General features: G+C 34.3%; 1 protein-coding gene across 1 annotated transcript in view; it reads right to left on the bottom strand.

The window, feature by feature from the left end:
- The window catches only part of LOC105617196 (neurobeachin), a 222,104-nt gene extending 221,580 nt beyond the window's left edge, over nucleotides 1-524 (bottom strand). The window contains exon 1 of the mRNA XM_012198761.1: nucleotides 321-524. Within this exon, the coding sequence (XP_012054151.1) occupies nucleotides 321-524 (204 nt within the window). The remainder of the gene's footprint in view (nucleotides 1-320) is intronic.
- Nucleotides 525-14,632: the final 14,108 nt, after the last annotated feature.

Raw genomic sequence — 14,632 nt, 5'->3', positions numbered from 1 at the left:
TATATATATAATTATTATATATACTATAATTTAATTTAATTTAATTAATTACTTACTTACTTACTTACTATACTATTATTACTTACTACTACTACTCTCTCTCTCTCTCTCTCTCTCTCTCTCTCTCTCTCTCTCTCTCTCTCTCTCTCTCTTTCTCTCGATATTAGAAGATTAAATAAATATTAGGTGTGGGAAAAAGTTCATGGCGTTTTTTCTAATGGGAAAAATGCCACGAACTTTTTCCCACACCTAATAATTCAATAAATAGCAATGCGAGCGAACACATGAGCATAGAGAAGACACGGATATGAATTTCTTACCGAAAAAGCTTTGAGGAAGACCAGACACTGTATGATGCCTTCCATCGTATCCCCAGTTAAACAGAAAGTTCCGTTGAGATGTCGCCCTTTGCGGCCTATCACGGAACAGAGATTAGCCTGTACAAAGGCATTCTGCGATCGCGTGGCTGCCGTGAGAGCCGGATGGTGAGAACGGGAACTCATTAGACGCTCCAGCGAGTCCATCTCTTCTAATTTTCAATAATTTCTCGTTTCGATCTCTCTCGGGCTATCGGCCAAAAAGGGGTCTTAAGAGCGTCGTGGCGTTGGGACACCGAACTTTGTAGCTGGTATCGAACATTTGTCATGGCTCTCCCCTTCTTCGTCGTTGATGAACGAATCTTGCCTTATGTCCTCGTGCTAAATCTTCAGGCACGAGAAATCTCACTTTGGTTGATCAGAAATACATTCACAATCGGTTGAAAAGTGTTTTGATGCATGCATCGTGAATCACATTATATGGCATTAGAAATCGCAGCAATTTAATTTACGATGCTTTTACTTGATGTTGTTAAATCTTTTTTGCTAAACGTATAATTAAAAAACAGTGCGAGTACCACTTCTGTTCCGGAAAGAAATTTCACTGGTAACGCAGCTATGAGCATATTTTATTTATTTTATTTATCTAACGCTTTTATTAAAGATAAATTGGACCTTTGCAGGTAACTGCAAAATAACAGCGCTGCAGTCTAATTTGCAGTTTAATTTTGTTAACACACTTTGAGTTATATCAATCTTTCCCTCTTCTCTTCTGATCTCAACAAAGGATTTTTGCGTCAAAAGATTTTGACGTTGCACCAACCATGAAGTTACTTCCTACAGAAACTTTTCGATACAACCGCGAGCGTTAAGTTTGAGTTACGGGCAGTGAACATATACAATTATGACGTATAAACGATGTTACTATTCCTCTTCATCTCTCTTTGAACTTATCAACACGATGTATCATATTCGTACTATTCGTATTATATTCGTACTATTCGAAGGAATAATGCATCACTATTCACGATCACGTTTAATTGATGTACACAAAAGAAACTTCACTTCTTGTTTATATGATGCGGTTTGGTGCATCGACGACGTTCGGGGTCCAACACTAAAGTTTGCATTCACAGGCACGTACTGAAGAGTTCGTCAAGCGAGTTTGCTTTTCCTTCACTTTCGTAGCGAGCTATCCACCGTGACGTCTCAATCGATATCACTTACCGGGTCTCTCAAACGCGCCTAACGACAATCTATCTCTTGCTTTTCATGTTTTGCGTCAACAGCACCATACATACTACAGCGACTAGTAATGCTTGAGTGAAATTTGTCATCGTCGGTTTTATACATCCGCGGACAAATCGAGTGAACGCGCATTATCGAATCGCATAAATACGCGAATATTGAATAAAAAATATTGGTTATAATTCTAACAAGTCTCGTCAACAAATCGTTTTGTTTTCTATGTGCGAAATCGTCTAACGGATTTTATCCATTGTGTCTATCGATTCACAATCTTGCGCATTATCTTGTTCAAAACATTTATGAATGAAGCGACACGTTCACCGACACTAATCGCGAATTTTTGGTCGTACCACGTTCTACGAACTCGTCATCTAAGAACTGATCGATCTGTTGGTCTGCGTTCCAGGTGGCGTAACAGCTGACAAATCATTATCGATCGCGTCGCTACCTCGAACCTCCGTAAACATCATGAATCTCCGAGACGGGCGTCTGTTATCACTGCGCGGAACTGTAAATCCATCTCGCATGGCCATCCATTTGCTCCGACTTGGCCCAGCGCAGTTCTATATCCGCTTGAGGTTCAGCGAAGATCCTTCGCCATAGCCTACACAAAGCGGCTCGCTTTCCCACACTAACAGATGTTGGACGACTTTAGATGGAATTATATCCGCACCGGAATCAAATGCGCGACGATTTATTGCGGGCAACAGGCGCGAGATCCCTGAATCTTGCGAGAAATCGAATATATCTTCTGCGGGGGTAGCGTTTTCTTGGTGGCCGTTTCCGCCGGGCAATGTGTTTCTATCGCTTGCGGGGCGGTATACCGTCTGATTAAATCGCACATCTCATAGCAGAAGAAGCAGATGCCGATAATCAAGAACGTATCCATTTCTCTGCTCAATTTCCGTAAGTTTTTGAGCGTCTCGAGCAGTGTAAAAAATGTAACACCGATCTTCCGAGAAGTAAAGGATCTCTTGTTTAGAACAGTAAAATCTTTTTTCTCTGAATCTCTCAGTTTCTATTCTACTACTTCTGTCACATAAAAAGCTTCACGTCGTGACGTGATCATGAAGCCGTTAAATGGACTTTACACATCTGAAGGTAATGGTCTGAATGTCGGCTGCGTCGATTTTACGTCAATGACGTTGCATTTCTGCTCGCGGATATTCTGCTTCGTGGCTAAAAGCAGAGACAGAGGAAATGCAATACGAGCACTAGTCCTCGATACTGCAACGATCGTTCAGGATAATGTCAATCACACGATTTCCGAATGAAAGTCGTTCGAGACGCTGGACGTTAACGCGGTCCTGCTGTAATTGACAGCCAGGTTGTTGATCAGGGGTTCAGAGATCGTGTCAATGATCCTACAGCTACTGCGGCCACGTTTATCGGCAAGCATCTCACTGGAAGCACCGTCGTTGTCCAAGCATCCCGTGTCAGCAGGATACCCGTGTCGCGTCGTACACGCTGGTCTCACACACGAGGTCGCTAAAGCGCGCGCTTTAGACACGATGGCTCATTGCCGTGAGCGGAAACGGTCGAGAGGGAGCCACGGCGAGGTAATCACAGAAACAAAACATGGACCATGTGAGCAAACCCCGGCGGCTATTACAGCTATTGAGATACACCGAGACGTTAAACGTTGAGGTCTTAACAATTGTTACGATCACTTTAACTGTACTATTATCCTGACAAGATTTGAGGAGATACACTCGATTTTTAAGAAAACAATCACGAAAATTGATAAGCTTTTCGCACCTTTCGTATTTATTTTATGACGAATAAACGTTGAGCAAACGGAGCGACGGCGAGAACAAGCTACCATCCGATTCTTCGTACACTTCGATCGAACCGGCACACGCGATCGTACACTACGTAACGCATATAACGTGGATGCAAATCACTGAAAACGAGAACAGCGTCAGCTACATCAGCGGGCTCGCAACGGGCCAGCGTATGACTACCAGATACTCTCGGCATGAGGGTGCGCCTTTACAAGAGTGGGCGGGTGGAAACGCGAGGGATGCTGGGCGACGGCGCGGCCCGCGGCGCCACCCCCGGCCCCTTCGCGCGACTCTCGCAAAATCCAGCTCTCCCTCTCTCCCTCTCGTGCGAAACCTCACCCCTTAGTCTCATCCCCTTCCCTCCTCCCCCCCGGCCACCCATGCTCACGAAGCGCTATTCGCCGTTTCACCCCGGCCATACTACCGACTAACACTGTACTTCGGTCTTATTCTTCGTCATCCCAGTTCTTCTTTCGTTCTTTTCGTCGTTCCTTGAACTCTTGTTCGTCCTCTATCGCGCTCTTCTATCGCATTCTTTATTTCTCATGTCGTCCATATGTGCTCCGTGCCTCGAGCTTCTTCATCGCTCCTTCTTTCGCCTCATGCCGTTGACCCGGCATAACGCCAGTGGCGATTTTTGCGCCAGGCACGGTTAGGTTGGATATTCAAGCGGATGAATGCACTCGTGCGTTTGCGACCAGCAATCGCTTGGTGATGTCTTTAATACTACGTCTTCCGGTTTCTTACCTCTCTCAAAAGAAATGCTCTCAAAAGAATGGTTTCTCAGTTGAAAACTATTGCCAAATGACAATAATAGATGCGAAATTACGGAGAAAATAGAGATATGTATATATAGAATATTACGGAGATACATCAAAATTAACATATGAAAATGGGTCAGATAAATTCAGTATTACAATGGCAAAGTACTAACCATTCAGTCATTAGTCATCTCGCTATTTGTTAGTCCATGAGATCGAAATCATAATTCGAGTGAAATCTTATACATGTCAGGCTTGTGAATTGCGCTCCTATTACGAACAAGGTTTCGAGTTTTCGACGATCGTCTATGATTTGCGCTACTGCATCGCAATACAATGGTTCGCTTTTATTCTGAAATCTCCATTCTGTAGCTTCAGATCGCTTATACTCTTTTTGTTCACTTGTCCCATTTACCCTTATATTCTTTATTGATTTTTCTATCGCAATTCCCATAGAATTTTTTTAAACAGACATACTTTCTTATAGAATTTTTCTATTTCATTTCTCTTCTACTTTTATTACTTATAGTCATTTGATCTTTTTTATTGCAATTCAGTTATTTCATGATTGAATTAATTTTTATTTTAATTACATCCATTAGCTTTAAATTCGTTGTTCGAAATATCAATTCAGGTTTAAGGATTCATTTCTCTTCGCAATTTTTATTCAGAAAGTATTAGTGAAGCAATTATTTAAACTACTAAAATCATAAATGTATTACACACATTAAAAGTATGTACCGTACTTTCTATTAGAAGGAATATTTTTGCTTTCCGCATTATTTTTATATCCTATTTTAGGAATTTTGTTTGGAAAAAATATATATAAAAGCTACAAACTTAAAATTTGGTACATTTATTCTTTAATATTTAAATGTTTTTTATAAATTTTTTCAAATAAAAGATTTTTTTGGCTATTGTAAATCTGTGTATGGGCATGCCAAAAAAACATCAGCTCACTATTGTTACGATAACTCGTGTAGTTTTAATCCGATTGAAACAAATTTTTAGGAGATTTTCACAACATTTTTCTTTTTCGTCCGACATACAATCAAATAAAAATTTCAATTCTTCAATTTTTCCATTAAAGAAGAAACTGGGGGAAAAGTGAAAAATCAAATTTTTTTCAAAACTTGATCATTTTTACAAAAAACAATTTTTTTTAACTTAATTATATATATTAAGAATTTTTTTAATTTTTCATTTAAAATAATTTCTATATCTCAAATCATAGTGAATGTAAGACGATATTTTTTACATATTCATACAGGTTTACAAATAATTACAAAAAAATCTTTTATAATGTTCGAAAAAAATGTGTGAAGAACATCAAAGGATAAATATATCAAGTTTTAAATTTATAGTTTTTATACTTTTTCCATTAGAAATCCTAAAACAGAATAATGAAAGCAAGAATATCTTTTTAAGGGTTTTTTATATCATTTCATTTATTATTATTCGTCAATAGATATAAATTATTAAATATAATTCTTCAGTAATTTCCAATAATTATTAAATTACTTTTGCATATACAGATCTTATAAGAGAAGAAATATATCATCATCCTTTCCGATTAAGTGGAAACAATTATAACGTTCGCTCCTCAAGCTTTTGTCAAGCTAGCGTAGCAGTAGTATAAGTAAATGGTCCATATATCCTTAACGAACTTTCGGGAGCGCCGACCGACTTCGTGCATCATGAACGGGGAAGTTACGACGGATATCCTATGAGATTAGGTGCGCCGAGTCGACAAATTGTGAGTTTGCATTTACGGTACATACCATCGGCGTAACTGTTCGCTCCAAGTTCGTGTCGCCGGTTTAATTGGCTTTAATAAAGTTCGGAGAGTCGTGCCAGAGAAGTCGCGGAATTAACGGTTGCGGTCTATTGCGCGAGTGTAAGTAGTAAGTGGTTAAAGAATCTTCTTCCGGGGCGCCTGAGGCTCCTTCACATCGTCAACACTCCCTTACTCATATAGAAGAGCAATTTTGAGAGTGACCTAAGCAAGTGAGAAAGAAAGAGAGAAGAGAGAGGAGGAGGGTGGACGAAGAGAATATAATTGAGAAACAATTTTACTATAACCATTTAGTCATTTAGTTCGCCAACTTTTCCCACGTAATAGTGTAATCACCAAAAGATTTCTCTACTCTTAAACAGGAAGGAACAATAAGTATGTTTACTTTCTAAATGCATTAAAAATTACTCAACATTATTTACAAATGGTTTTGTTCATGACTTGTATTCTTTAGGTTGTTTACTATCACTTTACGTTTACACGAAGAAAATTGCAGTACAACAGTTATTGAACAAATATACGTTGATTGCTTTATGTTATATCTAATGACGCAGATTTTATTAGAGAGAAGTGAATCTTTGGATGTGATTTATTTAAAAAATACTGTATTTAATGACAGTTATTTTCTTTGAATTATGAAAATTTATCTGGATTTAATTTTAAAATTATCATTCCATAATGTAAATTTGTAATTGAAGATGGATGCAGTGTCATACTTGCTATGCGACGACGTCTTCTTGAATCTGATAACTATGTTAAACCGTTACGTAATCACAGGTAAACCGTTGGTCAGTGCTCTCCTCATTGAATCGATAATTGGTGCCTGTTAGAAGCAGATAAGGTCACTATCCCTTCACGCTCCACCTAATATCTTTCATTAATTGCTTCATATTTTTATCCTTATACAATTATTTTCTTTCACGGTATGAAATTCATATGAGTGAGTGTTTAGGCAATCTTCTTCAACCACTTTAATTACTTCAAGTACTAACTAAATCTTATGCATAATTATGAACTTTCGTATGACGCACAGACATATTGCCATAATGGAAAATCGATTTCACGTAGGTAAATCATTACAGTGTATGCTGTAATTTTCTGTTAAAAGTGTTAGCTTCGTCAATCACTAATTAATATCACTATAACGTCAATCACTAATTAATATCTTCCTTACGTTATACTATTGTGATATGTATTTGATTTAATATAAGTCTGAGTGTATCCAGTAGACAGCCTTTTCCGTTTTATCTTATTTTTTGCTGTCAAATCCTGTTTAAGGCAGGCACGTAAAAAACTCGTCGCGAAAATTCTTTTCTTGACATAGAAGCCATCTTTACGAACAGCATATATTGTATCCCGCGGCATGAATTCAGATTCAATTCCTCTTTCATTCGACACACTACTTCCTTCGAACCAATACGATGAAAGTTTCCTCGTCGTGTCGGACATGGAGGTTTGTTGAGGCATGCAGCATGTCACCGAAACGTATGTAGCTCGCTTGAAATGATGGTTTTTTTATGATCACGCATATACCGCTATGCGATCGATATCAAAATACGAGAGTGTGTGATACAAGTTTCAGTATCACATTATAACGACAAATGTTACTTGAATTTGTCGGTTAAAACAGTGCATCGAATGAAAGGGTAGTTAATTACGAGAATAAAAGCTTACGCGAGCCACATCGATAGAAAACAGCACGTATAAATATACACAATACATTGCGCTATACAGGATGATAATAAAAAAAACTATTCAATATTTATTGGTATATACCATACTGAGTAAATAAGCCTTAGTAAACATAGATTGAAAACTCAACCATTTCTTATATATATATATATGTATATATATAATATATATATATATATATATATATATAAAATATATAAATATATTTTGTATATCAGTATCAGAACTGATTTATTGTCTCTTTTACGTGTTGCATACAACGTGAAAAGAGAGAAATTGAGATAAGTAGCACTGATAGCCTATTTAGGAGAATTACAGGTTCAATGAGATGATCTCCAATAATGCCCATCCAATCATAATGGCTGGTTAATATCAACTTGCTGAATGGTTTATTTTGTACACTGTGTACAGTAACTATTGTAATATATACCCCTGTACTCTTTATGATCTCCTTTCATTATATTATTGTTGAATTTGTGAAAATAATTCATTATCAAGGATAATAACATCATAAATATCTTGAAAACTGTTGTATTTTTATCCTCTTGAAATATCGTTAGCTATAAATTATCTTTTTTATTTTTTTGTTTTATGCTGAAAATGGTAAGATGCAAAATATCTAGCAATTTTAATACACAGAATAATTGAATAAATATTCAATATATTGGATATCCATACAATTTAATTGATTAAATTGATTGTAATATGATTTTTAATCAATAATAAATTTCATAAGTTAACTTCATTGATTAACATTAAAGATTACAATTAAATTACAGCGACGAAAAACTTAAGTATTAAAACATAAGAAATAAGCAAATCAACATTTTTAATTTGTTACTATTTTCGTTATTGCTTTCCCAATTGTTGCTTACTGCTTACGTCTTGCTGTTTTATGTTTTTTGTATGTCATAGTTTTAATTGATGATTGATTTTTATTCAAATGTGAATCTGATATTTATTAATAATCTATTTAACAGTTGAGATGGCGTGTTAAAATTCTTCTCAAAAGTGTTTTTTATAATTGTCATTAAATTGAAAGAACAATATTTAAAAATTTAGCTGGATACAGATTTGAAAATAATTTTATAGAAATCTCATCAAGTACAATATGATAAACAATATTATGTTTTGACATTTTAGCAATTAATGAACAGCCTCCAATTATTATTACGATGATAAAATTATTTTCAAATTTGAATCTAACTAAAATTTTTAAATATTTCAGCAAACCTATTTTTTCTGTATCAAAATGAGAATTTTGTTGTAAAATAATAAAGTGTATCTTATATGGATGACGTGAAAAATTTTTATACTATGAAGAAAAGTGACGACAAGTAAATTGACAAGTAAAAGTAATTAATTTTTCTATCAATTTTTAATCTATCGTGTATGCATCGATAATAAACTGATCTGTCGAAAAGCGAAACGGAGTTAGCAACTAAAATGATTTCACCGATAACTGCAATGGAGGTCGCTGCTGCGAGGAGAGAATAGCTTTAATACATATGTATATGTATATATGCATGCAAAATGCATCTTTACGTGCGCGTGCGCGACCACACGCACACGGATCGCTTGACTATTGATATATTCTGACGTTTACGACTTGAAGTAACTTTGCCTAATATATAGTAGGACTTAGATTATAAATTTCCCCTTCCGAAAATGTACCTCGTTATAGCTTAACCATATAGCTTTAGACAATTGCTGCGCCCCACATTATAAATTTACCCACTGTACTAACGTGTCGAAAGAACTTAAGAACAATGTCTAATGAATGAGATTAGATATATATCTAAGAGATTCTGCACAAAATTTAAAAAAGATATATATCAACGTATAATTTCGTATTATTAACGAATTGAAGAATGATTAAATAAGTGCAGCAAGTTGATCAAAAGTTCGAAAATTTATTCGTTACTGAGATTGCCTTGCCTACAAAAACCATTTTATTATATTTAAACATTTTATTAATTTAAAATATTTTATTATATTTATTATATTTAAATTATGTTTGACCACATAAACAATATAAATTAGTATGCAGTGCACAATACTCAAGCATAAACTTCATTAAACAATGTGCATTGTTGTGTTAAATCTAAGTATTACACATTATGAAATAATTTGTACAGAGTGACCAAATCTGGATATTTTATTAACAACAAGTTCGCGTTATTGTGTAATCAAATTTAAATAAACAGTTATATACAAATTTAATATAAATATATAAATATTAACATATATAAATATTACACGTAAATAATTTTTCATAAAAGAAGTGTATTAATTTTTTATGTCATAAAAATGAACAATAATGTACACAAGTTTATATATGCCATGATAATATATGTATATATATTGTATACATATATTATCGCTGTATATTATATATATAATTGTTGTGGCAGTTTACGATAAATGAATATATAATTAAATACGCAAATATGATCAAAGCAAAATTAAACTACTGATAAGATAGTATGAGATCTTCTTGACAAGCAGGAAGGGAAATCCGCATTATGTTTGTCAGACAAAACTAGCATAATCCGCATTACGTTCATTAAACGAAAGCAAGCAACCGCACAAGTTATTATTAGATACGATTAAATACGATTAGACATTACATGTTATGCGAATATACGTAAGACGAATATCTCAGTTCTGATAATAGGCAAAATACAATGATATTCTTATTAAAATGTAAAAATTAGAAATACTCTTATTATATAAAATACTTAGATTTGGTAGAACCGCATTATTAACAATCAAATGTACCATACATACGCAAATGTTTCATTTAAAAAAAAAAGCAAAAAAAGGATATGAACTACAAACAATAAAAACGCGCGAAAAAAAACATCTGTTAACATTTTATGTTTAAATGTTATTATTAAATGTTTTTATAATTAAATTTACCAATAATATGAGCAAAGACAAATTTTACGATCATACTAACATACTCTTTTTTTTACAATCAATTTTTTAATATTACTTATCTCAACAAAATAAAAATAAGAAATTTAATAGGGAAGTACAGAGTTTGAAAGATAAAAAGTCAGGATTGCCACAGATCTTGAAAACCAGAAAAATTGAGAAAAATCAGGAAAATTAAAATTGATCATGGAAAGTTAGGGGAAAATATTAAAAAGTCTAAAATTTTGAAATTTGCTCACAATTATTATTTCTTAATTTAAATTGTTCCTATTTCCAAATAATTGTTATAATGTTTTAAATATTATATTTGACATTTATAATCAAATACATTCAAAATTTGCGCACTTAAAACGACTTTAATAAAATAATTAAAATTTATATTTGTATTTTGACCTTTTTCATTATAACTGCATTCTTTTTTTCAATTTATTTTGGCTGAATTTGCACCGCCCAAAATTTTATTGTGTTACTAAGCTTCTTTTGCGTTGTTTTTAATAATATAGATTAAAATTCCTATAATCCTTGATTTTAATAAGACACAAAAAAATAATATATAAAAATATTATTTACATATTTTATATTGATCATGGAAAATTCCATTTTCACCTGGAAAAGTCAAGGAATTTCAAAATTCGTTTTCTGTGGTAATCCTGAAAATGTATACCTTAAATTAAAAACTAAATCGACATTTTACTTTGGAATGAAAACGATATTCTTCTTTTCAAATTTTTATTTCTTTTGGATAGATACCAAGACGATGTTCCATTATTAATGCGTAAATTCTCTCTCTGCTAAGGGGAAAGAATCGACAGCTATTCTCCCTTTTTCCCAAATCGCGCGTCGCAAAGTAATATTAAATCAAGATATTTGCACCCATTTGAGTAAAGTATAGTCGCAAATGCGTCTACTATTTATATTCCTTTTCTCTTTTTCACCAGACGCCATTTTCTATTACGATTGCAATGCTTGATAACAAATTGGATTGAATTTTTCAATCAAAATGATAAAACGTATATAAATTTAGACTAGACATTCTATTAAAATCTTCTCATATAGATTCAATTGTTCATATCACATTATTTCATTTCCATACAAATGGCAAATATTTTATTAAAACTTCGATAAAACTTCGGTAAAAGTAATTGCAATGGCATAATGCTTTTTTCATTATAAAAATTTCATAAGAAATTAATTTCTTTCGAAACTAGAGAGTATGTACTTTTTTCTTCTTTGCCTTGCTTGGAGCAAACATAATAAATAAAGATTAATATCAAAAGATATTAAAAGATAACTAAAAATATTAAAACGTATTTTTTACATGCATTAAATAGATAAATTATAAACGGAGGTTCAGAGAGAATTGGAATAATAAGTTCTTAACCACATGGGAATATATTGCGTCTAGTTCCATTAAGATAAACATGAGAAAATAATACGGGAGAGACCCGCAGACGACGCATAAGCACGAGCCTGGGTATATTTCCAGAGGACGCGGAAAGAAGCGTCTTTCTTTGCGTGTGACAATAACGAGAACGACCATGGAGCCAACAACAGTTCTCTAAGATGCCACGGATTGCCGTCGAGTTCTCTCCGTTAAGCACGAACTGATTTTCCTTGTCCGACTTTTCGCCTCGGTCCTTCCGTGCTCACTATCCAACCGCGTTCTTCCGAAGGGAAACGTCGCGGGGGCGGCTCCTTTTGAATTTTGAAAGCGCGGGAGACGCCGCGCCGCATGCACCGCGCCGCAGGGAAATCTCATTTTCCGCGGACTCTCAATTGAGAAACCGGTAGCACCGGATGGTTGGAGGAAAGGTCGGAAGATTTATTATGCACTTTCTTCTTCTGCAGGTGGAACGTGCGTCCGTTCGTTATACAATGCACGTCGGTCACGCTGGCGAGACTTGTGCAGCACGGACTTGAGAACTCGATTGCGAGAATAGAAACCGATGGTGGACATGCTCCACAATTCTCCTTTGAGAACGCCCACGAATGCAATATCCAATGATAACGAACTATTCCTCCAGCTAGTCATTTCTGATCACGAAGCAGTAAAATGGTTATCTGAGTTTCCATATGTTACAACATGTAAACGAATACACGTTGCGGTGCATAATGGATACAGTCGTTTGGAAAGGACGAAACATGAGACCGCGTTTGCATTCATGGCAAGATACACATTTTATATCGGTCGTCAAAGATTTCTGATTAGTCAGTATTAATGCAAATATCGATTAAACAAACCGCACATTCATAAAGTTGTCACATTAAGTATTCAACAATCCTCAAGTTCTTATCTGTAATACATCTCCGATATGTTGTAATAGAAATGCTTATCGTTGAGAAAGCTTGGAGAAAATTATCGTTTTGTTCCTCTAAACGGAAATAATGATTTGTTGAAGTATATAAAAATTTAGCTAGAAATAAAGATCTGAAATAATTTTGTTAGACTATCCAAATAATTATGTAACATAAAGATAAAGAATGCTGCAAAAAATGTTTTGACATTTTGGCAACTAGTTGAACAATTTATATAATTTCGAACAATAGAACAAGGATAATATTTCAAATAATAGAACAAAAATAATAATAGAACAAGGATAATAAGAGTGCCGCGCAATAAACAGAGTATAATTAATTTTATAATGTGAACACTATAATAATACTTGAAAATAATATTCGTAATGTGCGTGAAGTTTGAAGTTCGACTCATTAGCGATGAATGATCTTCAATTCATTCTCATGTTCTAACTAACAGTCACTCTTGGATTACAAGAGCCAATTATTTTGATAATTCTAAAAAATTGTTTTCAATCTATATCCAGTTAATTTTTAGATACTTTAGGAAAATTGTCCTTTCTATGTAATATTAATTTCGCTAAACTAGCCACGGTATCACTGCGCGTAGACACTATCAATGTCTCTTGATATGTAAAATATCTATAATATTTCCATCAGCAGTTAATTTGAAAGGGAGAGGAGAAAATAAGATCGTTAAATTCCACATTCAAAAACTTGCGAAATATAATCAATTTGTTTTACAGCAAAGAAATAATAGCTTAACCAATAAATGCGATAAAACTGGCATACATGTCATAGTTAGGTGTCATAGTTATAGTTAGGTGTTATCATCCATTTCCATCCAATGTTTTATTTACGAAGACATTTATATGTAGTCTATCGAATTATTATGGGATGATAGAATACTGCATTTGTATTAAGCGTGTATTTAATCAATATTTTAATTGAATGCAGCTTTTATATAACAAACTCATATCGATTAAATTAAATGTAATGTATTCTCTTCTGTTCGAGAAAGAGAGGAAGAGAATTATGAACATGATGGTAATAAAAATGTCGCAACAATAGCGAACTGCGATGGCACAAAATGACAAAAAAATATGAAAATCGCGCGACAAATTAAGTTCTATCGATAAAAAGAAACTTCGCGGAGCTTCCCAATTCGTGACAAATATAACGAAAGAACTGTTTGAGAGTATTTTTCCTTGTTTCTGGGAGGTAGGTAATCGCGTCGAAGTAGCTTCAATCCCACCAGTAGTTTGAAATTAGCGCGAAGTACGACGGGAATAGTCTCTGTGAAACGTTATTAAGGCACTTGACGTAATAGCACCGTCATTAAACTTCCTCATTCGTTATAACAAAGCTACCTATGATGGAATCACGATTGATTGTTGTGAGCATGATATATCTTACGGGAAGCGGTATTGTATAAAGTGCATCTTATAGAGATAAAGCGCTGTATAAGAAGTCATCGCTTAGAGCGGCTTGGTAGCCTCGCTCTCATAGCGAAGATTACGTTCCGTTTAGCTTTTACTGAGATAGAAACGCACACAAATCGTCAATGGAAATGCAATCCCTTTACCCTTAGAGGATAGCGCAACTTTTTCCTCCAGACATCATGGCGACAAATTGTATATATTCTTTGTGATTGTATATATATTCTTTTACATTATATTCTATTCGCTTTAGCTTGTTATCGAACAAAACGTCGAGTGGAAGGCGAAATACGTTGTACAAAACAATACGAAGATAATAAAAGTGAGGATAAAATGAAAAAGGGCTCAGATAATAAGGATC

The sequence above is a fragment of the Atta cephalotes genome, assembly GCF_000143395.1.
Source record: "Atta cephalotes unplaced genomic scaffold scaffold00012, whole genome shotgun sequence".
Lineage (NCBI taxonomy): Eukaryota > Metazoa > Arthropoda > Insecta > Hymenoptera > Formicidae > Atta > Atta cephalotes.
The sequence above is the reverse complement of the archived record's forward strand: the minus strand, read 5'-3'. Positions and strand labels throughout refer to the sequence as shown.